Source organism: Dichomitus squalens (genome assembly GCF_000275845.1).
Source record: "Dichomitus squalens LYAD-421 SS1 unplaced genomic scaffold DICSQscaffold_81, whole genome shotgun sequence".
NCBI classification, from domain to species: domain Eukaryota; kingdom Fungi; phylum Basidiomycota; class Agaricomycetes; order Polyporales; family Polyporaceae; genus Dichomitus; species Dichomitus squalens.
In genome coordinates this window covers 41,319-63,039 of record NW_006766963.1, presented here as the reverse complement: position 1 = coordinate 63,039, position 21,721 = coordinate 41,319, and the positions used below count along the sequence as shown (strand labels likewise).

Below are 21,721 nucleotides of genomic sequence, written 5' to 3'. Positions count from 1 at the left end.
CTCACGCTCTATAAAACATATTTAGTCTCTAATGCACATCCACTTCGGCGGTTTTGCCATCCCCCTGCGTTACCGTGTCTTCTGTGCTATCATCATCGGTCACAGCTACAGTGTATCGTGCCAGTAGGTCTGCGTTGATACTTACTGCTGCTCATCTAGGCCGCGTTACAACCGACCACTGTGCCGTAGCATGGTTTTCTTGCTCGCACAGTGGATCCGAATTGGACCGAATATTTATTTGCCCGGGTGGAGAGATGTCGCAACCTTACTTGCAATCACAACGTCAATATGATATGGGCTTCTACTCTGCTTCGTCACTCCGTTTCATGCACGCTACTATCGTGACGCCCCTGACGTAAGCTAGAGTATTACATTCTTAAGATCTGTACATTCATCTCCCACCGCTGTTTAGTGACAGTCACGGATGTACTTTGCAGAGTAGGTTGCTCTTTCTGCGTTGTGACGAGCCTCTCGCTATCAGGTTCACGTTCCCTCCAGCACTCCCTCCGTCATGACTAGGCCTCGCGCTCATGTACAAGGTCAATTCGGAATCGCGCACGACGGTGAAGCCTCGGTTGAAAAGGTTCCGTATTTCTCTTGCTTGCACAATCATCTATGGACTGTCGTTACCGGGCGGAGCTCTCAGTGAGTCTCGGCGGTTGTAGTGGTGGTCGATTATATCTCAGCGATTCTCGAAGTAGGTGCCTCCCTCCGAGTCACGTCGCGCTACATGTCTTACGTACAGCGGCTTCACATCCGGCATGGATATCCACTACAGGTCTTCCTCGCGAGTCGATACCAGGTTCCAAACACTCGCAGCGAACCTCACGATTGGCATGCGTGTGCTCCCCCAGATCTGCATAGGCACAGCCAGTGCGCAACCAATCGAGTTTCAGGACCCGCGAAGACCCTGTTGAAGAAATTGGTATCCACTGGTAGCATTGCCCAGAAGAGGGACCCGGAATCAATGCACAGACCTGCAGAGGAATTGGACAAGTGGGATAATTCCTTGTAGCGGTATGGACGTGGGGACGTAAGGGCTTGGGAGGTATACGACGTTCTGTGCTTTAGTTCTGCAAAGCAGGACAAGGTTTTTGCATAGTTGAATCTAGTGCATCTCTTACCAAAGGCTCCTTGCCATACTGACAGGTCCGTTCGTACAGACTTCCCTGAGTTCTCCCGTCCCCATTACTCGCTGCGAGCATGATGCGATCTCTAAAGTACTCGGAAAGACTGTCTATACCACTCCTCACAGGGTATTCCTGACGACAAGGACGTGCATGGCCGCTCCGGAGGCGGTGAATACGCCGATTGACGGGCGGATGGGCGCCAGGTTGTTCGAGTCGCTCCGACGGATACATCGGAACAGTCGCACTTCCTGACAACGTCGGCTTCATTAACTCATACTTCGCCCCACTCCTGCTCTAAGTATTAGAGGCATAGAATCCAAGAAGTTGTGAACAATCAGGTGGATCGTGATCGATGTGTTTGATGGATTACCGAGCCTTGTCCAGTCGATGTCCAAGCGAGCGCTAGCCTATCCTGATTCCGAAGCGCTCTGCAACCATCATGCGCGCTCCGCGTCTGAGTTCGCTTCCCAGTCCTCCTCCCATGCGTCATGACTCTCCTCGACATCATGCACTTGTTGGTCCACCGTCTGGTCTCCATCCATGCTATGTGCTCTCACCGAATCCATCGACCCGACTGCACGCCCGAAAACCAGTGTATCGGCAAAGTCATTTCCGGCGGCCTGTTCGCTTCCGAACTCCATGTCTAAGGCTTGGCGATGCGCGGCCTGTAGGTCGAGCAGGAATCGGGAAACAAGGGACGCCTCGACACTGATGATCACGTTGTCAAGCAGTCCGCAGGGAAAATGAGCTGACAACGTACACCTCGGTAAAAATTGTAACATAGCCATAGCTCAGGCTTTGAAGAGCGACGTGGATCTGATATGGACATCAGCATGAGATGAAGCGTTCCCGAGGAGCAATAATGGTACCGAACACAGGGACAGTGTCAAATGAAGACAGTGTAGGATGAGTAAAGCCCTATGGAAGCAGTGAGACACATGCCGAAGGCGCGAGGCAGTCCATCTCACACGAAGTATGTAGTACCTAGAACATTCCTATCAGCTAGGAAGCAAATGTGGAAGAATGAACCACCAACCGTTGCGAAGCATCACTTCGGCAAGATTTAAGACGTCTTTGCGACTCATACTATCCACCAGGCCTTTCCAGGAAATGGTGAGCCAGGTGATCAAAATGAGAAGAACATCTGCGAGCATGAAGCATGTTCGGCATATGATGACGACTGGTTGGCGTGATCAGTGCTTGTCATCACGCTAGGCTCAAAGGGGCATCCTTACACCTGGTACTTGTCAATAGGGTTATGGCGATTTGGACAATTAAGCCGCTCACGTCCTAGACAATTTGAGTGGGATGGGGTCGATAACCGTGCATCCAAAGATGGGATCGACATAGCCTGTGAAGCCGAAAGGAAACAAAGACTACAGTAGCCGATCATGAGCGATAGTAATATCGAGCCATATCCTATCCAGGGCACGTACCATATTGATTCCGGTTGTTGTCATTGATAGCACCAAAATCAACGCGGACAAGGGTTTGTTTCGACTCAGCGCGTATGCCCGCATAGCCGCAAAAGCTGGAGCCACATATGTGGGCCTTCGAACGGAGTGCGACGGCGTTCACCACAAGCTCACCTGCCCAGGGGATGTATTGTAGTAGAGTGAAAGCTAAGGCCACCCGAGTCGCGAGTGCACATCTAATCCGCAGTCAGTGTATGGCCCCCTCGTGAAGCCACGCACATACTTCTGGTCCGTCATAGGAACAAATCCGACCAAGTTCGCTATCCTGAGGATGAGGACGAGGTATCGGTTGACCAGGAACAGCGCAGTTGCCCCTGTGAGCTTCTTCTTTGAATACATATCCTGCCAGAACATCTCGACTTCTTTGTCGAATGTAATGCTGTAGTCGTAGACAATGAAAGCTGCGAAGCATGTCAGAATTGCCTAGAGCAGGTGTTTATTGACGACTGTTCACACCCGCAGAAGCGACACGGCCGTAGGAATTGATGGCACTAAGGATTGAGTCAGTCTCATCTGGTCTGGACGAGCGAATGCGAGGAAGAAACTGACAGACTGTCATATGTAGGCACAATGCCTGCGGCCGCCATAGACAGACCATAAGACTCCATAGTTTGGTAGGCACGGACGCAGAAGGGTGGGGAATGTTCCCAGTGCCGTTGACCATTTATACGCCCAGGGCAACCCAGCGAAGCACTGTATTTCCGGCAATGCAGTTGCTTTCTTTCGAGCTAGCGCCGTCAGTACATAGCCTACGTATACGTAAACCTCCCAAATGAAGCGGCGGTCGCGATGAGACTGCGATGCTGTCCATGACATGGTCCATGGGGTTCCCAGAATACGAGGGCAGCTGTCGGAGAATATCGGCTGAATCTTCTACACTCCGGGGTGCCCGAGGAAAGACGGGTCATGGCTTTCACTCCGCTATAGATCAGAGCGGTAGATTCCACTATCACTCACGCCAGAACCTCATTCTGACGTAGGGTATTCATGCTATTCGGAGGAGCATGAGTATATTTGTTGGACCTGGGCGCACTCGGACTGACATACCTCAAACTCTGCAGGAAGCGAGCGAGAGCCTGACTGCGCCAAAGAGGTAGGCGGTTCGTGCACACCGCACTAGCAACTTGTTGCTACTGAATATCTCTAGTCAGTGAGAAATCTCCTATACACAGGTGTTTTGTGAGTTTTCGGTTGAGAAGCGCGACGTAGATCTAGAGCAACTCATGGCACCACAACAGCTGCGAACTTAGAGCCTGCTGTCGGCTGCTGGCATGGACGACTCCGTATCCCGATCACTTACATAAGCATCCTAGCAGGCGCCTCACGGGACTTTGCTCTCGCCTCTTGACGTCTACAGTTGAATATCTAATAATGAATACTCTAATAATGAATATTATCTCATAATGAATAGGTCGAGGGCTCACCGCATGGGCGCTTCACCGCCAAACCTGCATCTCATAATGCATAAATCCTATAATGAATAGAAAATCGGTCGAAAACGGGCCTACCGACATTATTCATTATTAGATATTCAACTGTACTGAGCTAGCTGTCTATACTGAAGTACTGAACCCTCGGTCGACATGTAATGGCCACTCTTTCTGGCTTTTCCTGGATACACCTGAGATCTGCCACTGCAGCCCGCTTCAGCCACGTCATGTCCTATTGAGAGCTGGAACCTGATAAAGACCTCTAGCCGCTTCAGTATATATGGTCGAGGTACTTTGACCGCCAGATTCCATCCACATACCGGAGATCAGCTTGCGAATCTGGCCGGTGGCTCATACCATGTCAATAGGATCTGCGTGTACGTTCTTGGTCTTGACTATCCATCTTTCTAAGCGTTTGCTCGGGTAAGCCCGAGCAAACGCTAATGGGGGTTTCAAAGCATGCGGTATCCACGGAAACTGGCGGGACTCTAGTTGTAGTCTGGACAGTTTAGCAAGATAATTCCTGAATGGAACGAGAAGACCTTTGATGCATCAGAGGAGTACACCGCCTTTCGCACGTTTTCGCTCCTGTACAAGGAGATGAACGCAAAATATGTCGCGGGCGCCACCTAGTATGCCGCTTGTTCCGCTCTCCCGGTGTTCAGATCATCCTTTTAGTAACTTGAACCAGCATGCGCGGTCGGACAGAGAGCGCCATATGCTCGATCGATATCTTTGGGGTAGGTGGTATGGCAACCAGCGACCCTAGCGTTCCGTGCACCTACCCGCCTGCTTGCTATGGCTCCCTATTTCCAGTATTCTATTTCCGAGTAGGTCTCGTAACCCGCCCCATACATCTTAGCGTCCTGGAGGGTAGGAGGTGGTGGCTAGGGGCCCTGTGAGACGCACATTCCTCATTTTCTCAACGCCTTCATCATTCCCGTCAACAATTGGCAGGCGTTCGGAGAACACGAGACGACAATCTCCGCTGAACCTATCATCATGGTTTCGGAATTGCCGTTTGGAGGGACGTTGGAGACGGAGGAGCGAATGGTTGACCCGAACAAGGTGGGACCTACCTCAGGTACTGCGTGATACGTGAGGCTATAGTGAGTCATACACACACTCATATGTACTCGTCATTACTGATTGTTGACCGCTTCAGCCATGAACAGAATGTCGTACTGCGAATTGCTGTTAGAACAATAAATGATTGAGGCATATACATCGACGACATTAATAGCCCATCGTACAGGATCGTTATCACTTCAGATCAGCGATCAACGTCAGGCGTATCGTTGACGGGAAGGCGGGGAAATGGATGGGCATGTACACGGTCGACAAGAAGGGATTACATGGAGAGAACCGGAACAGCATTGCGAAGAGGAGAGAGGTCGAAAGAACGAGCATGTAGCGGAGAGGATCACATGCGAGAGGAGGTAAGTGTAATCGACGCGCGAGGAGAGCATCGATGAGAGAGGAGGTCGTGAGGACGTTATCATGGCATACTCCGCAAACCATGCGAAGTTTAACATGCTGGTCGAGCGCAAGGTTACGCGTGCTGATCGCACGGTGAACGTCACCAAATGGGCGAGTTACGCCTCGCACATCGTATCTTCCGACCAATCGCTGTCACAATCGACACCAGGGCCTTGCGTGGGTGATAGAGTTACCGTGTGCTCTGTAGAGAGCAGCGAGCCACGCTGCGTGCGCGAAGGGTGGGCATAGGACGCCTTGCTGGACGCAGGGGACCACCGTTTCTTCGTCCCCCGCACGAATCGGGACGGATGCCGCGTCAGGCTCTGGGACGCCAGCCTTCGATCCACACGACGGATCGCGTTGATGAGAGAACAGGCGTCGAACTCTTTGATATGTATGGCAGTGCCAGACAAACGGGGAGAAGCGCGCCGTGACTGGGACCGTGGGATGGACGACTGTGGGATAGGTAGAACGGGATCGCATGCCATAACCGGTGGGCACATCACTGTCTCGACAACGGATGTCCCTCTCACTCCGGCCGCTACTGGAGAGACAATAGTACCAGCTGTCGCAGGGCAAGACGTCGTCTGTGTCGTTACATCAGTGACCTCAGCAACGGACTTCCTGTGAGCTGAACCCGATGTATCATTAGGCTCGTCTAGAGGGCGGGTGGTCATATGACACTCACCTATGCAGGCAAGACGTCGCAGAAGTCTCGCAAATCTCGCACGCCGCGAACGAGGAGGCAAGGTTTCATTCGAACGTCCCTGCAGGAGCTGCATCCTCACTTCGGCACTGGTTTCCTTTCAATGCAGTAGAACGACATCAGTTGGAGCTGGTGGTTCCGATTATATTGGAACTCACGCATATGTTCGCACGAAGTTCCCTCACTTGCTTGCAGAGAGACCCGATCTCTCTCGATAGCCCATTGAACCATGCCGCTACCAGCTTGCGCCATGCGACGGAGGCGATGAATGTCTCTTCCCGGAAGGTATCCGCCTGAGTACGAAACCTAAATCGCTTTCAGTGTACGAAGGGGAATGCAATTCACGACTGCGATGCGCACGATGTGAGATGTAATTCAAAATGAGGAACGTGGCGGATGGGATGAAGCAAACCCTCCTCGACGACGGAGCGGAACAATATCTCGGTGTCCTTGAGCGTCGTCTCCAGCTCCACAAGCTTCGTCTCGGGGTTCTGGTCTTTTACCAGCCTCTACATACCACATACGAAAGCCAAAACACCAATTGCGCTTGATACTATGTTCCAGATATTGGCGCCAACGTCGCTGTCGGACATCCTGGGAGAATCTCGTAGCTCTGCAAGAAGACAAGAAAGAAAGGGGGATCATGGTACCGCCCGTTCTCAACGGCTTATATGTGTCTCTCGTGGAGATCACGCAGGTCAAACAACGAGGCTGCAACGAGGACGAGACCGAAGGATAACGCGTACTGACCGTGGCCGGCCTCGGACGACACGCAGCTTGAACGGCTTGACCATAAATGGAAGAGTGGGCGTCTATTGCATCCTGACGTTTCCGGAGTCCGAGTCAATTGCAAGTGTCTTGATCGTGAAAGTTGTCTTCGCAAGTTCATCGTGGTCATCGCCCCATGAGCAAAAGTCCCACTCGCCTTCCGCGCTACGCATATGTCACCCCTGAATCTGCCGCCCGACACGCTAAGAATACTGCAGCTGGCGTATACGACCTGCTTCCAGGCGAGATATATTGGAAAGATCGCTACTTCTTCCTCGACGGCCGTGGTTACTCTCTTCGGTCCAGGTACCATCCGGATTGGAAACCTTCGTGGATAGGCACAGATCGAAATCCAATGTTCTGCGGGGATTCAATAGGCCTCATTGTATGTCAGTTTATCCGATCATACAACCATGGGTGAATCGCTGACTGGCTCCATCTAAATCCCGAATGTGATTGATGCTACTCGGCGCACGGACAATTTCCTTGTCTCCATAAAATCCACAGTGGACAACACAAAGGAACTGCACATTGCGCGCTACCTCACAGAACAACATTCGGATCGAAATCATTGCGTGCCGATCCTCGACGTTTTTCAAGACCCCCTCGAACCTAACATAGCACTAATGGTCATGCCTTACCTGCGCCGCTTCAACAGCCCCGACTTTGGTACTATCGACGAGGTCATGGATTTTATACGGCAGTCACTCGATGTGAGTGTTGTCTTAAGTCTGACGTAACACCATTCTTCCTTCATCTACAGGGTCTGCGCTTTCTCCACGATTGTCGAGTTGCACATCGGTTTGTTATGTACTCTTGATCTCAGACATCTGCTGATACAACTGTTACAGGGACATCGCCGCAGCAAACGTTATGATGGATTCAAGATCCTTGTACCCAGAAGGACACCATCCAGTCAGGATTGACTATGCGCCAGATGGTATAGTAGATGCACGTCCACTCTCACGGTCCGAATGCAACGTGCGGTACTATTACATCGACTTCGGTCTATCAACTTTGTTCGAAGAGGGGAAGCCTCCACTAGTATTGGGACGTACAGGCCGCGACAAGGAGATCCCCGAGTTGTCGAACGAGGTCCCCTACGACGCATATCGCGCGGACGTCTTTGCACTCGGAAATCTCTACTACAAGGAGTTCATCTCGGTACGATCACTTTTGAGAGTATATATCTTCACCCTAATCGCTCTAGCAGAGGTATCACGGCCTCGAACTCATCCAGCCTCTGGTCAGCATGATGAAGTGGAAGGACCCTGCCCAGCGGCCGACTGCGGACGCCGCATACCACATCTTCGAATCGATTTACAGCCGCACCGACGAGACACTCTTGCGCTGGAGACTTCGCTCGCGCACGGAGTCCGCGCCCGAACGAGTCGTTTACGATACTGTCGCTGCTGCGCGGGAAGGGATCTACCAACTCCGCCGTCTCATGTCATAGCCCTAGTCCTGGTGAGCACTCGTGCACGCTCGTCGATGCACCCCTGCTCAACTTATCGGGGGAGATCAGTGCGCCTCGCTGTCTTTTTGCTGTCTCGTAACGCTTTGTACATCGCTACTTGTAACACCATATCGCTTCTACACTCCACTGACCCCAAGCCATCATTCATTGCAAGGCGTTCGTGCATTGAGACCTGGCAAAAGGTCTCTTGGACATACGAAGACTTAGTCTCTTAGACATCCGATATCCACTGTCCTTGACAACAGGCCCCATCTAAATTGTCCACTTTGTCGAAGTCACCCATCTCGTCATCAAGTTTGCGAGTTCAGTGATAGTATCGTCGTCAACAGGTAGCGACTCTGTGGATATGGGCGACAGATCTCCTTTGTTCAGGTGCGCAAAACGATATGTGCGCTTCGCGTCCATCACCGCGCATCGATGTCCTAGTGTCGCCATGAATCTACGATTTAAGAGCCAGTGAAATAAAAAGGACGCTTCTAAAGGACGCTGAAATAGGTTCAAAGGTTACCAGACGATGAGTTCGGGCAGTTATGGCCACACTTTCTAGTGACGGCGATTCAGAGTGCATGCCCTGAATACAATCTCTAGTCGTCACTTTCCAGCGTTTCACACAGGTAACGGCATTCTCTTCCACGGCAACGGGACACATATATAGTGCGTATTCACCAACATACAAGAAGCGGTCACGACGTTACAGAGCGGCGAGGACAGGAACAAGAGGAAGTCGGAGATATAGGAAAAGTACATATGTGAAACGATGGAATGGATGAAGCGGTATGAGGAAGGGGAAGACTGGGTAGAGGACGAAGCGAAGAGGAGACGAGAGAATTCCGCATACATAACCGACATGTGGGGACATTGTCGCGAGGAGCCGACGAGGTGAGGACGTATCACAAATACTTCGCAAACAGTGCGAAGCTCAACTCGCTATCCCGGGAACGGGTTAACGTCATGAGTAGCACGCGGCCTTCGAGGCGGTGTGTGCGAATTATGCCTCGCACACCGTATCCTCCTCCAACCAGTGCTCTTCGGACTCAGCAACTGCCTCGTTGATTAATGGCGAAAGAATCACCGCATTGTCTGCGCGAGACACAGAGTTACGCTTCCTGCGTGAACGTCGGGGATAGGATGCCCGGCTTGACGCAGGGGACCACTTCTTCGTGGCTCGCACGAGGTCGGTTAGGAGAGGGTGCGCGATTCCTTGCGCGGCCAGTTCTCGATCCAGGCGGCGGAGCCCACAAACCACGGTACGCACGCTGTGTCCGTTATCGATTATACCCCTTTCCAGCACACGGGAAGAGGGCCGAGAGCGTTGAGATGATGCCTCACACGTCGGTGAAGGGGAAGGGGAAGGAACGTGCGCACATGCACAATCCCCGACCATGAGCGTCATGGTGCCGTCTCCAATGGGCGATACGGTAGCATCGGCCACTGGAGTGGCCGATACCGTACTGGTGGGTCCATCTACACTCTTGGTAGCAGAACATATGCGCACTGATCAGGGACAGAAGCATGTCAGAGAACACGAGAGGGGGTCTATGACACATTGTCTGACGAACGTGAGGATCTCATAAGCCGCCAGAACTTGAGGATGTTCGTATGCCATGTCGGTGACTCGTTGGCCGGAAGTTGCTGCATTAACTGCAACCTCGCTTCGGCACTGGTCTCCTGTATGAATACATCGTAGGTTAACGACGCCCATCACATCAGATGTCTAGTACATACGCAAATTTCGGCTCGAGTTTGCTTGACTTGCATGGAAAGGGTGGCGATCCGTTTTGACAGCCCCTGGAGCCATGCTTTGAGGACTTTGCGCCAGTCAATTATGGCGATACAGGTTTCTTCACGAAATGACTCCGTCCGAGAACGGTATCTGAGACGATGTTGGTACAGAAGAGACAACGGTGCAGATCGGAAAGGAAGCATACAATATAAGATGCGATTCGAAATGGTGGACATGCCGTTGATGATCGAGCAATCCTTCTTCCACAAGAGACCGCAGGAGTGCTTCGGTGTCCTTCAAAGTGGACTCCAACTCCTTCATCCTGGTCTCGGGGTGTTGGTCCCGGACGAACGCCCAGATCAGAGAGACGATGGTCAAGAAGCTAATTGCTCCAGAGAGGATGTTCAGGGTGTTCCATCCAGCGCTGCTAGTGCTGGACATGTTGAACGAGCTCTGAAGCCTGCTAAGCTGGTAGTAGTGATACTCGGGGCAGGGGGCAACGAGTCGCTCATCGCCTTGCTATCCTCTTATTCTGAAGCCGTGGGAGCATTTGGGAACAAGAATGAGGCTGCAACGTGCATCGATGCTAGAGACGAGGACATATCATAGCGAGTAACTCACGAATATAGTATAGCCTTTGTCGGGTCCCATCAACACAGAACGTGACCTTTCTGGCGCTTAATAACTTTAGACTTGTTCTTCTCACAAGTTCATCCAGTCACCGTCCGATGAGTGCTACGCCCGCTCGTCTACCACGCTACGCTTATGTTGACGCAGAATCTGCTGCACGTCATGCAAAGGACACCGAAGATGGCTTGTATAAGTTGCTTCCCGGCGAGGTCTACTGGAAAGATCGCTATTTCTTCCTCGACAGCTGTGGTTATACCTTACGACCCAGGTATCATCCAGACTGGAAACCTTCGTGGATTGGCACCAATAGGGATCCTATGTTCTGCGAAGACTCCATTATGCTGATTGTATGTGATTTGTCGCGTCCCTCCACTTCATTCACACACTCACCCGTCGTGTGCAGACTCCGGGGGTGATGGATGCTACTCGCCGCTCAGATCAATTTCGAGTGGCTATCAAGTCAACCCCGAACGATACGCGGGAGTTGCACATCGCTCGTTACCTTACAGAGCAACAATCCGCTCGGAATCATTGCGTGCCTGTTCTTGATATCCGCCAGGACCCACTAGAACCACACATGTCGTTGATGGTTATGCCCCACTTACGCCGATTTTACGACCCTGAATTCGGTACAATTGGCGAGGTCATGGACTTCATACGTCAATCCCTTGAGGTACTGCCAAATAATAACTTTTGGCTCCAGCAAATACTGACCTCAGCTCGAGGGCTTGCGCTTTCTCCACGAATGTCGAGTAGCTCATCGGTTCGCCAAAACCTTCTCGATTTGGAGCGTATACTCATCCACGATATCTAGTGATATCGCTGCCGCGAATGTGATGATGGACGGAAGATCGCTTTATCCCGAAGGCTACCACCCAGTTAGAACCGAGTTTCTCCCCGACGGCGCCATTGACGCACGGCCTCTCTCAAGATCTGATTGTAGCGTGCGCTACTACTATATTGACTACGGGTTATCGGCATTTTTCGAGGAGGGGGAGGATCCCTTGGTGCTTGGTCGAACAGGTCGGGACAAAGAAATCCCGGAGTTGTCAAACGAGGTCCCTTACGACGCGTACCGGGCGGATGTGTTCGCCCTCGGAAATCTCTATCACAAGGAGTTCATATCGGTGAAACTCTATCTCCTCCCTGTAAGTCTCTTCCCTGACAGTCCCTCAGAAGTATCATGGACTCGACCTCATCCGGCCGCTGGTCAACATGATGAAGTGGAAGGACCCTACACAACGACCCACTGCGGATGCAGCGTTTCACATCTTCGAAGCAATCTACAGTCGCACCGATGAGACACTTCTGCGATGGAGGCTACGCTCGCGCACGGAGTCCGCGCCGGAGCGAGTCGTCTACGACACCGTCGCTGTGGCTCGTGAAGGAATATACCAACTCCGCCGTCTCATATCATAGCCCTTGTCCTGGTAAACAGCTGTCTGACACGACCGACTCCGGAGTTCAGCTGATGCACAGAGATCAGTCCCGCTTGTCGTCTTTGTGCTATCTCGTCACGCTTTGTAACATTTCTGCTCTGTATCACCATATCGCATCGACTATTGATATATTCGGCATCACGAATCGTTTCAGGATATTCGCGAATCACACAGTCAGCATTCCGTTGTACAATACGTCAGATATGGTATCCGCACCAAAATCCACCACGAACACAAGTCTCGGGAGATTTCCGTGGAGAAGATTGCGATATGGGTTCTGTTAACTCGCAGGTGCCTCAGATAAAGGACTTGGGCAACGGAGCTCAAGGTTTGCACGCAAGGATCTTGCGATGAATAAGCCCACGATAGAGATGATACAGTTCCTCTTGTACTTATATACAGGCATCCAAGGTTATCCGGCAGAGTATCGAGAATATTAGAGGCTGCGATGGCGCAAAGACGGTAGTACTAAATAAACAACAGACTAGGTGTATTGGCAGAGCAGTCCACGTCCCCTCCCCCTTCTGAACCCCGACTTCACGATTCCTCGTCCTCGAACCGCAAGATCTGCGCGTCTTCGTCGACTGGCAGATTGCGGTACCCTCCGCGTCCCTGCAGTCGAATAGCAACGGCGTCGAACTTTTCTGCAACCCACTCATACGCGACGCCCGCCAAGCCGATGAGGAAGTACGGTACACTCGCGATAGTGTCAAGCACGCCTGAGCCGCTCGAGTATCGTGACGCTCCGTCCCCTCCAGGTAGTCTGATCGCCCTACATCATGTTGATGATCAGCACGAGTCAAAAGTCCGTCTGGATAGGGACATACCCTCTGCCATAACCGCCCTTCTTGAGGTAGTAGTATCCCGCAAGACCAGCGAAGCAGACGGGGATGAACAGAATCATCAGCCAGAAGAACGCGCTGTGTCCACCAACGCCCGGGCAGGTGTGCTTGGCGCCACGATCGAGACGTACACCGCCTTCGCAAGACGAGTATGGGATCTTGCGATACGCGGTTAATTCGTACCAGGCGTCCTCTGCACGACACTGGGCATTGGGGTCCGGATCTCGTGGTGACAGGCCCGGGAGAAGAACACATTCTCCAGCGTCGTTCCGGACGTGGTTGAACTCGCTACTCCGCATAATTAGTCACCGAGCCACAACCAGTGCGCATGAACCGTGAGCCCACTCACCACTCGAAGTCCGCCTCCGTACATTTGCAATTCTTCACGATCTTCGTCGCTTGCTTCTCAACATTACCGACAACGCAGTTGGCATCGCGCTTGCGACGGTGGAATATCGTCTGTAAGAGCATAGTGAGACGACCAAACAGATATACAACAGGAAGGGGGTAAAGTACCTGACGACCAAACAAGCACTGCTCGTCACGATTCTCAGCTGGGCTCCACAGCTCAAAGTCATCGTCATTGGGTTTTTCCAGGTCAATACGACACTGCTTCCGAGTAAGGGATGAGAAGTCGACGTGGACCGCGACGGCAGTATTCCTGGCGCGAGGATAGAACCCCATGAGGATGAACCTCCGGCTTGTGTCTGAGGGCACGGTAATGATGGCCTTGACACGCATCGCCTCATCGGTGAATTTGTACTCCCGCCAGTTTAGACCCTCATCTGTACTGAACAAGATGTGGTCTGTGGGTCCTTCGTCGTTCGCCATCACAAGAATGGAGCCTGAGTCGCCAAATTCCCAGAGATGTGCGTCCTTGTTGACCTCCTGCCAAGTGAAACCAGCATCGCGGCTCAAGAATGTGCCACTCTGGTCGTAGGGGTCGAGAGACTCGCCGACGTTGCCGACAGCCATCAACATACCAGGCACTGAAGGTGTGCTGTAGGTCGCTCGGACATCGTAGCGTTCCGTGTATCCATGGATGTGAAGGGCGCATTTCTGAAGTTAATCGGACATCAACATCTTGCTACCACAATCAGCCATTGAAAACACCCACCGTGCTATCACATGCATAACGGTTTCCCAGGGAGTCGGTGGCAGGCGGAACAAGAGGACGCCAACTACCACCTGGCAGGATGTACATTAGTACTTACTACAACACTCCGGAGCGAAAACTGGACGCAACACACCATCATTATGCGTGATCCGAGTCTGCAGCAGTTTACGACCGGTCAGTGGAGCTTCCGTTGGATTAGAAACCACGTTGATGAGCGCGATGCCGTCAAGGCCAACCATCTTCTCGAAGTCGACATATCCCGCGTCGTTGCGATTGACGTTGTCAATTGAGAGACCGTAATAGGTTCCGTTCGAGTTTGACTTGAGGATGTTGCCCCAATACGGTGCAGGAGGCTCGGAGGTCGTGACATGCAAGAAGACAGACTCCGTGCTGGACTCGAGGATTGTGTATGCCTAAACGAAAATATGAGAGAATGCAAGGTATAGTGAGAAGTTCCGGCTTACATGTTGATCTGGGCGCATAGAGGGTGGGAACTCGCCCGAAGCAAATTTGCGTCCGTCAAGCGAGACCTGGATATCCAACGACTGCTTCTGCGCTTGATACTACAGAATGAATGAGTATAGTTCTTTGAGCACCAGGCAACGTCATCCTACCTCAGCAACGATGAGGTACTCGGAGAACTTCGCGAAGCCGACAACGTGGTCGAACAGCTTCGACTTCTGCCTATAGAAGTCCGCGCCACTTATCAACTCAAGCGGGTTATCGAGCCCGAAGTACCGCTGGCTGCCCTGCTTGTTCTTATACGACTCGCAGATGATCTGGTTCGGGTCGACTCGCAGCTGCGCGTCCCGCGCCCACGCGCAGTTTCGCACGTACTCCTCAATCTTTGTCCACTTGCGCCCATTGTCGAGCGAGTAATATGCAGTTGCGTGACAGTTCTCCCCGAATCCGCCGCAGCCCTCATTACCAGTCCAGATGAGGTAGTCTGATCTGTCCGGGTGGAAGCGCAGGACAGGCAGGCCAAACGTGTTCGGGACAGATTCGGTCGACATGTGCAACCAAGTCTTGCCTGTGTCGGTCGTATACCAGTATTTCTTGTCGTTTGTGATGAGGTAGGCGCGGTCGGAGGCAAATGTATGGTGGTAGAAAGCAACGAACGTTTCGCCTGGTTCGATCTGGTTCCACGTATAGCCCTCGTTGGGTGACTGCCAGACACTGTTGTCTGACAGCCGGACCAAGATGACGGTCGAGTCGCGGAAATACGCATACTGGACGATCGGGCTGGAAAACTCGAACTGATAATAAACTGTAAGTGATCAGTAAGATGGGGATATCCGAACATACTCACAGTTTGGTGGATGATCTCGCCCTCCGCTGGTTGAGCTTCAATCATTTTCGTCAGAGACATACTCATGAAGTGGACGGCTGCGTCGCTTACCGTTCTTGCAAGGCTTGGATCTGGGCTCATCCTTCTTCTTGCCACCTTGACAGGTGTTGCCAGGAATCTTGCGGTACCCCGACGATCCCATGTACGTGTCGTGGGGCTCGCGACACACGTTCGCAGGAATAGGCTCGGGTCCGGCAGGAACACAATCCGCCCCGTCCTTGATGAAATTGTAATCGCTGCAACATATGCTCAGTTCCACGATACCATGGAAACGACGACTCCAACATACCACTCGTAATCCTCGTCGGTGCACGGGCACGCCTCCTCGACAGGGACAGGATCGCGGAACTTCTCACCGACGTAGCAGTTTGCATCTGCCTTGCGACGCGTGTATGCTTGCTGTGTGTGGATGAGCCTTGCACGCCTAGCGAAACCCCGTTCCGACACGTACCCTGTGACCCATGAGACATTCATGCGTTGCCGAACGCGCTATCCAATCCTCGAAGTCGCTACTGCTGCATTTCCGTCTGTCGAGCGTCGCAAAGTCCAGGAACACAACGGCATAGCGACCTTGCCCTTCTATTTGGTCCTTCCTAGCCACCTGACCAACGAGAAGGAACTTCTGAGAGGTCGAATCTCCGACCGTGGTCAAAATGCGTGCGCGGAGGCGGATACCAATGTTGTATTCTTTCCTGCGTGCCAGACAGTATGTCGGCCGTGGATTCGAACAACGAGATCAGGCAGACATACCAGCTTTTGCCATAGTCGGTCGAGTAGCGGATCACGTCGTCGCCATCCTCGTCGTTTACGACGACAAGCAAGCTGCCCTGATCACCAAACTCGTACTTGTGCGCGTCCTTGAGCACCATCTTCCAGGTGACCCCGCCATCCGTGCTCAGGAACGTGTCGCACTCCTCGTACGGCTGCAGGTATTCCCCAATCGACCCCACGCCCATCACAAACCCAGGCGCAGGCGACGAGAACACCCGTCCGAAGTTGTGCGGGAGCGTGACAGAGTGCAGGTGCAGCGAGCAGCTGTCAACCTCGGGGGCGCAACCGATCCGATGCCCATCCACGTCCTCCCGTGGCGGCTTCAGACGTGACCACGTCCGTCCTGTTCACGCTAGCATGAGCACCAGCCCATCCACTCACCATGACAGGCACCCACCGTCATCAAACGTGATGCGCGACTGCAACTCCTTCCGCGCACGCCGCCCCTCGACGTCCGCCGCGTTCCTCACCACGTTCGCGATCCCGACGCCCTCCACTCCGTATATCTGTTCAAAGTCGACGTAGCCCACCTCGTTCCGGTTCGTGTCCTTCAAGCTCTCCACGAAGAACGTCCCGTTCGAATTGCTCACGAACAGCGTCCCAATCGCGCTCTGGTCGTGTGTCAACACGTCGACTCCAAGCGAATGCGTCGTCGACTCCACAATAGTGTATGCGTTCTCGCGCAGGCGCGCTTCCGACGAGTGCGGGAATCGTGCCTTGGCCCACGTCTTCGTATCCACTGTCACGTACAGGAGCATATCCCCGTTAGAGCCTTCCGAGTAGTCCTTCAGCGCAACGACTGCGAACTTGGAAACGATGGCGAACGCGACGATGCCGCGGGCATTCTTTCCTGCGCCGAGGTCCTCGAGCCTTCTCTCGGTCTCGAAGAAGTTCGTGGAAGAGAAGAGACGGCTGGAAGACAGCCTGTGGCTGCCGGTCGAGTCGGAAGCTTCGAAGCCCACGCAGTAGATGAGGTCTTCGTGCGCGTCATGTTTGAAGTCCTTGCTGCTGTGAGCGAATTGGCAGCGAGACGAGTCCGCGAAGAGAAGTCTCGCGTCACTGGTGAACGCGTCCTTTGTGTAGTAGGTCTAGGGAGCGCATCAGCCAGATCGTAATGTACCAAATGTATGTGGAAAACAATGCCTCCCGGACTGTACGTGTTGTAGACGCGCCACCGCGATGCGCGGGTGTCCCACATCATGACCGCAGCGCCGCGACACTCCGCCTACAATCAGATACGTTCGAAGGTATCGCGACGCAGCGTGTCAAATTGGCAGATTGCAGCCGGAAAAGGAGCGCGCACAAGCACACTTTGACTCATGGACCGCGTCGCGTGGAAAGGGGGGCTCGGGGATGCACCAACACAGAAACAAAACGCACCTCGTCGTGGCACGAATCCCCCCATCCGCCGTTATTGTCGCATACTGTTCCTTGGTAGAGGATGTAGCCCCACTTTGCCGGGTCCGAATGGAAGGAGAGCGGTCTCCCGATTAATGCGGGGGAGAGCGGCATGTCAAAGTTCTGCCATGTCTTGCCGCGGTCTAGTGTTCGGTAGTGGTTCTTCCCCCTCGTGAGAATGAATGCCTACAAGACGCGAGCCATGCGGTCTAGCCACCGACACATTCTGGATGCACAAGCGTACGCACCAATCGGTTGTCGAATGGATGCTCAATGACCATGGCCGCCTTGCCCTCCGGGACCCCGTCCGCGATGCCCCACGACTTGCCCTCATCCGGAGAGGTGTACACCGTTCCTTTCACGACGTCGTGGTAGATGACACTCTAGGCAAGGGTCAATGAGCCGAATGGGAGGGGGTGTCATGCGGGCCACGCGGTGCGCTCACCGTAGTATCATCGAAGAAGAAGAGCCTTGCCGGCAGGTTTTCGAAGCGGCTGATGGTGTGCTGGGGCTGGCCAGCGGCGAGCAGTAGCCAGGAGGCTACGCTCAAGAGTAGTAAGAGGGCCCTATGGTGGATGGCCATGGCCAAGTGTTGCCCGCTGCGCTGCACAGCGAGCACAGTTAAGTGGTGGCGGAAGGAGCTACGTGGAACTTGGTAAGGAACTGATTAATTGATCTAAGCCGCATATGCTGTACACTATCCCACCCTTTAGCATGCCGTATTTCTGGGGTAAATAAACTTACTTACCGATTAGAACAGCATCATACTTTCATGCTCTTGCTTCTGGGATACTTCTACACTTTCACTGCCGTCACATCAACGTATAGACCTCGCCAAGATACCCCTTGTCGACCGCGTTGCAACCCCCGACCGATAAATACTTGCACGGATCACAATACCTCGGGCAGGTGAGGGGATGCTGTGTTGCGTACCTGCACACCCCCGCCGCGTCTATGTTCATGGTTGCTCCCAGTCAACCAAGACCCGTCATTCCTTGGAACCCTTTGTTCGTGAAGCTTTTTGTATCTAGCGTTGGTAGAAACATTTTACTCTCGCTCATAATCTGTCGTCTATACTCAGGTTGCCACAAATTCTACGAAATCATGTATTGTCAGATGTGGCCAACATTCCGTGTATCCTCACAACACACTACTCGTTCTTGCGTATCCCATAGTTGACTTGGCCTTTGAAGGTATCTCCACGATTGTGCCGGATCTCTCTGTAATCCCACGGATTCTGCTGAAGCCCGGTCAACAGCAAGCATCTGGAGATTACGCCTCATTGCTAGCTGGAGCACTTGATGAAGGCGTGTCATATGAGAGAAGTCATCTCTCGTTGTAGATCGCGCAATGTCCTCGCGATCTCACCTATAGGCGGCCGGCCGCCCACCGAATGGTCTTGTGCACTGGTCATCGGGACACTTGCTTGCTTTCGCCAGCGTGAGTTCTCCTGTCCTCTCTGGAATGAAATCGGGATCGATAGACCTCATCACGGCTATCATCTCTACTGTATCTGAAGTTTTAGTGGCAAGGAGAAAGGGAGCTCGAGGAGAGCTCCTCAGCTTGTTATCGTGTTAGCCTGGGTCCTCGGGACACTCCAAAACTTCCTTATATGACCCGACTTTTATTTAAGCGAGCTATCGTCCCCGATGACAAAGTGGTCCGCCCCAGAGTACAAAACAAATCTTCTTCGGGTGCATGTACAGGCAAATGCTACACTTTTGTACTGCAGGCACCATGGATGTTTGCCGGACCGAGATGGGCGTGAGGAATGCAACCGATACCCAAGGATTCGGCGGCCAAGCCTCCGACCGGTCTATGCAACGAAGGTGATAATTGATAGAGGTGGTCAAAGATGGCGTTTCGGAGGACGGTTCGACCAGCGGTTCTGCAGCGATCCGGTGGAAGGGAATCCCACGTTTCTAGTAAAAGTCTACGGGTCGATCGGCCAGGCCTTCGGGCGTCTATGATATCAGAATTAGGTATTCTACGCATCCTCGCGCGATGGTTTCTCTTCCGTGTGCCGCGTTGTTCTTCCCCTACTATGCCTCGTTACAGCTTTCGGGCCTACAGAGCGATGTATTCAGTTCATCAAGACACGGCGCACTCCATTCCCGGTCTTCGTGCCAGAGGCAGCAGCAGGTGGCCGGGTGATATGGCCAGGTTTTTGGTCTGGTTGGACATTCGAAGGTGGAGTAATTTTTGTAGATCAGCAGTTACGATAGAAGTAAAGAAGCGGCAAGCGGTCGCTCGCAAGACATGCTAAACCAAACCCCGATGAGGACTTATCCAAGGTCGGGCTGAGGGAATCGAGAGCAGAGAATCGCGATTCGGGTGGGCGGTGCTCCTCCAGACTCGCACCGGCGATTCGACACGAATCGTCCACCGGAACGCCATAGATATGACTGCCCCTTATTAACTTGGACCCAGCGAGCCCCACAGACACCCCGCACATCTGTCGTTCATCCTGACATCGCCTGCGTAAGCATCTGAGGGTGCTCGATGTCCGAAATCGCCTCCCGTCACGTGGCACAGTCAATGGTGTAATATGTAGAGAGGTTCACAAACGCCACAAATCGAGGCCCCACCGTCAGCTCCGCAAACGTGACGGGCGCTCAGATCGGCCCTCGAGCGAGACGACTCCCGAAGTGATGAACGGCGTGACCAGATCCAGTCGCGCCACCGCCCCACGAATAGACGGGCAAACCGTGTTTTTGAACCTCTCTATTAATGCACACACACACCTCCCACATCGTCCTCCGCAATAACCGCACTATATAAGGCGGGTCATCGCTTCGGAAGCCAGTAAGCCCCTCAGCTACTACATACATCCCCTTCCTCCACATTATACCTGACTCCATGTCTCTCCCTCTCACAGGCCGCGTCTCGATTGTTACTGGCTCCTCGCGCGGTATCGGCGCTGCGATCGTGAAGCGCCTTGCATCCCAGGGCGCGAACGTTGTTATCAACTATGTCGCGAGCGCCGCCGTCGCGCAGAGCATCGCGGACGAGATCAACGCAAAGGGCGCGGGTAAAGCGATCACCGTCTAGGCGGACGTCGGCTCCCTCGCCGGAAACCAGAAACTGGTCGACGCAGCACTCGGACAGTTCGGGCGCATCGACAGCCTGGTCTTGAACGCGGGATACCTCGAGTACGCACTTTTGAAGGACGTCACCGAGCAGGAGTACGCCAAGCATTTCGACACGAACGTGAAGGGTCCTCTGTTCCTCACCCAGGCAGCCGCGCCGCATTTGAAGCCTGGTATGTTCGCACTTTTAGTCAAGGGGGTCTTAAAGAGTTAACGGAATCTGTTTGTCCCTGTCAGGCTCCAAGGTTGTCCTTTTCTCCACGTCCCTCACACACGCATCCACCATTCCTCCAAACTACCTCCTGTACGCCGCTACCAAAGGCGCCGTCGAGCAAATCAACCGCGTGCTTGCGAAGGACCTCGGGGCGCGCGGCATCAACGTCAACACAGTAGCCCCTGGACCGATCGATACCGACCTCTTCCGCCATGGGAAGACGGAGCAGCAGATCGCGTTCTTCGAGAGCATCCATCCGCAAAAGCGGCTCGGCCAGGCGGAGGAGGTCAGCAACCTCGTGCAATTCCTCGTCAGCGACGAGGCGAGTTGGATAAACGGCCAGACGATCAGGGTGAACGGAGTAAGCATCGTGGGGAGCCTTCTGTGTTCGAACAATAGCTGACATTTCACTTACAGGGCTTTGCGGTCTAATTCCACCATCAGTCACCTACGCTTGTAATATTTAGCAGAGAAATCACGCCACCAGGCACTTGCTTGAGCTCAACACTCATGGTAAGAGAGCGCGATCGTGAAACGTTTGCAGCATGATGCGTTACGAGCATGATGTAAGCTCACAGGAGTCAATATGACAACTGCCCAAGTTCAGTTAAGCCTCACTATAACCGTCATATATTTCTCGAGTAAACCTCCGCATACGTTGTCTCCACCATATTGGCCAACCTGA

General features: G+C 53.1%; 8 protein-coding genes across 8 annotated transcripts; 3 read left to right on the top strand and 5 right to left on the bottom strand.

The window, feature by feature from the left end:
• Positions 1-1,471: 1,471 nt before the first annotated feature.
• On the bottom strand, positions 1,472-2,435 carry DICSQDRAFT_141374 (uncharacterized protein). The gene is made up of 6 exons (XM_007370939.1): positions 2,368-2,435; positions 2,167-2,229; positions 2,099-2,114; positions 2,000-2,048; positions 1,891-1,946; positions 1,472-1,838 (listed from the first exon to the last, which is right to left on the bottom strand). The coding sequence occupies exons 2-6, from the start codon at positions 2,213-2,215 to the stop codon at positions 1,568-1,570; spliced, it is 441 nt and encodes a 146-aa protein (XP_007371001.1). The 5' UTR covers positions 2,216-2,229; positions 2,368-2,435; the 3' UTR covers positions 1,472-1,567.
• An 8-nt stretch (positions 2,436-2,443) lies between these two features.
• On the bottom strand, positions 2,444-3,812 carry DICSQDRAFT_183910 (uncharacterized protein; the record flags this gene model as incomplete). The annotated part of the gene is made up of 7 exons (XM_007370938.1): positions 3,653-3,812; positions 3,155-3,595; positions 3,062-3,096; positions 2,829-3,006; positions 2,720-2,781; positions 2,567-2,661; positions 2,444-2,506 (listed from the first exon to the last, which is right to left on the bottom strand). Coding segments are annotated over exons 2-7 (492 nt in total), but the record flags the coding sequence as incomplete, so codon positions are not given.
• A 1,818-nt stretch (positions 3,813-5,630) lies between these two features.
• On the bottom strand, positions 5,631-6,296 carry DICSQDRAFT_150518 (uncharacterized protein; the record flags this gene model as incomplete). Its single annotated transcript, XM_007370937.1, has 2 exons — positions 5,631-6,145; positions 6,203-6,296. 2 exons carry the CDS (start codon positions 6,294-6,296, stop codon positions 5,631-5,633), a joined length of 609 nt encoding a protein of 202 aa, XP_007370999.1.
• An 834-nt stretch (positions 6,297-7,130) lies between these two features.
• DICSQDRAFT_183909 (uncharacterized protein) lies at positions 7,131-8,590 on the top strand. The gene is made up of 6 exons (XM_007370936.1): positions 7,131-7,373; positions 7,496-7,701; positions 7,752-7,789; positions 7,840-8,152; positions 8,202-8,455; positions 8,514-8,590. The coding sequence occupies exons 2-5, from the start codon at positions 7,615-7,617 to the stop codon at positions 8,442-8,444; spliced, it is 681 nt and encodes a 226-aa protein (XP_007370998.1). The 5' UTR covers positions 7,131-7,373; positions 7,496-7,614; the 3' UTR covers positions 8,445-8,455; positions 8,514-8,590.
• Positions 8,591-9,175: 585 nt separating this feature from the next.
• Positions 9,176-10,731, bottom strand: DICSQDRAFT_141370 (uncharacterized protein). The gene is made up of 4 exons (XM_007370935.1): positions 10,394-10,731; positions 10,191-10,338; positions 10,025-10,133; positions 9,176-9,959 (listed from the first exon to the last, which is right to left on the bottom strand). Exons 1-4 carry the CDS (start codon positions 10,627-10,629, stop codon positions 9,454-9,456), a joined length of 999 nt encoding a protein of 332 aa, XP_007370997.1. The 5' UTR covers positions 10,630-10,731; the 3' UTR covers positions 9,176-9,453.
• Positions 10,732-10,916: 185 nt separating this feature from the next.
• Positions 10,917-12,372, top strand: DICSQDRAFT_113288 (uncharacterized protein; the record flags this gene model as incomplete). The annotated part of the gene is made up of 5 exons (XM_007370934.1): positions 10,917-11,165; positions 11,222-11,491; positions 11,544-11,581; positions 11,633-11,945; positions 11,995-12,372. 5 exons carry the CDS (start codon positions 10,917-10,919, stop codon positions 12,235-12,237), a joined length of 1,113 nt encoding a protein of 370 aa, XP_007370996.1. The 3' UTR covers positions 12,238-12,372.
• Positions 12,373-12,609: 237 nt separating this feature from the next.
• DICSQDRAFT_183908 (Oligoxyloglucan reducing end-specific cellobiohydrolase) lies at positions 12,610-18,316 on the bottom strand (the record flags this gene model as incomplete). Its single annotated transcript, XM_007370933.1, has 17 exons — positions 12,610-13,029; positions 13,085-13,387; positions 13,449-13,558; positions 13,616-14,158; positions 14,217-14,287; positions 14,350-14,629; positions 14,681-14,779; positions 14,831-15,472; positions 15,526-15,560; positions 15,616-15,800; positions 15,854-15,963; positions 16,016-16,256; positions 16,315-16,678; positions 16,733-17,423; positions 17,716-17,919; positions 17,982-18,116; positions 18,179-18,316. 17 exons carry the CDS (start codon positions 18,314-18,316, stop codon positions 12,795-12,797), a joined length of 4,386 nt encoding a protein of 1,461 aa, XP_007370995.1. The 3' UTR covers positions 12,610-12,794.
• A 2,276-nt stretch (positions 18,317-20,592) lies between these two features.
• On the top strand, positions 20,593-21,468 carry DICSQDRAFT_175061 (short chain dehydrogenase/ reductase; the record flags this gene model as incomplete). The annotated part of the gene is made up of 4 exons (XM_007370932.1): positions 20,593-20,764; positions 20,831-20,995; positions 21,060-21,397; positions 21,454-21,468. 4 exons carry the CDS (start codon positions 20,593-20,595, stop codon positions 21,466-21,468), a joined length of 690 nt encoding a protein of 229 aa, XP_007370994.1.
• Positions 21,469-21,721: the final 253 nt, after the last annotated feature.

What these genes read in the sequence shown, in the direction of transcription:
- DICSQDRAFT_141374 (XM_007370939.1), bottom strand. Translation starts at nt 2,215, where the DNA reads ATGAGTCGCAAAGACGTCTTAAATCTTGCCGAAGTGATGCTTCGCAAC. An exon ending in TGACACTGTCCCTGTGTTCG is followed by an intron (nt 1,947 to 1,999) that starts GTACCATTATTG and finishes TGTCCATATCAG; the next exon opens with ATCCACGTCGCTCTTCAAAG. An exon ending in GTTACAATTTTTACCGAGGT is followed by an intron (nt 1,839 to 1,890) that starts GTACGTTGTCAG and finishes CGTGATCATCAG; the next exon opens with TGTCGAGGCGTCCCTTGTTT.
- DICSQDRAFT_183909 (XM_007370936.1), top strand. Translation starts at nt 7,615, where the DNA reads ATGGTCATGCCTTACCTGCGCCGCTTCAACAGCCCCGACTTTGGTACT. An exon ending in GATTGTCGAGTTGCACATCG is followed by an intron (nt 7,790 to 7,839) that starts GTTTGTTATGTA and finishes CAACTGTTACAG; the next exon opens with GGACATCGCCGCAGCAAACG. An exon ending in ACTACAAGGAGTTCATCTCG is followed by an intron (nt 8,153 to 8,201) that starts GTACGATCACTT and finishes TCGCTCTAGCAG; the next exon opens with AGGTATCACGGCCTCGAACT.
- DICSQDRAFT_141370 (XM_007370935.1), bottom strand. Translation starts at nt 10,629, where the DNA reads ATGTCCAGCACTAGCAGCGCTGGATGGAACACCCTGAACATCCTCTCT. An exon ending in AAACTCGAGCCGAAATTTGC is followed by an intron (nt 10,134 to 10,190) that starts GTATGTACTAGA and finishes GTATTCATACAG; the next exon opens with GAGACCAGTGCCGAAGCGAG. An exon ending in GCGGCTTATGAGATCCTCAC is followed by an intron (nt 9,960 to 10,024) that starts GTTCGTCAGACA and finishes GTCCCTGATCAG; the next exon opens with TGCGCATATGTTCTGCTACC.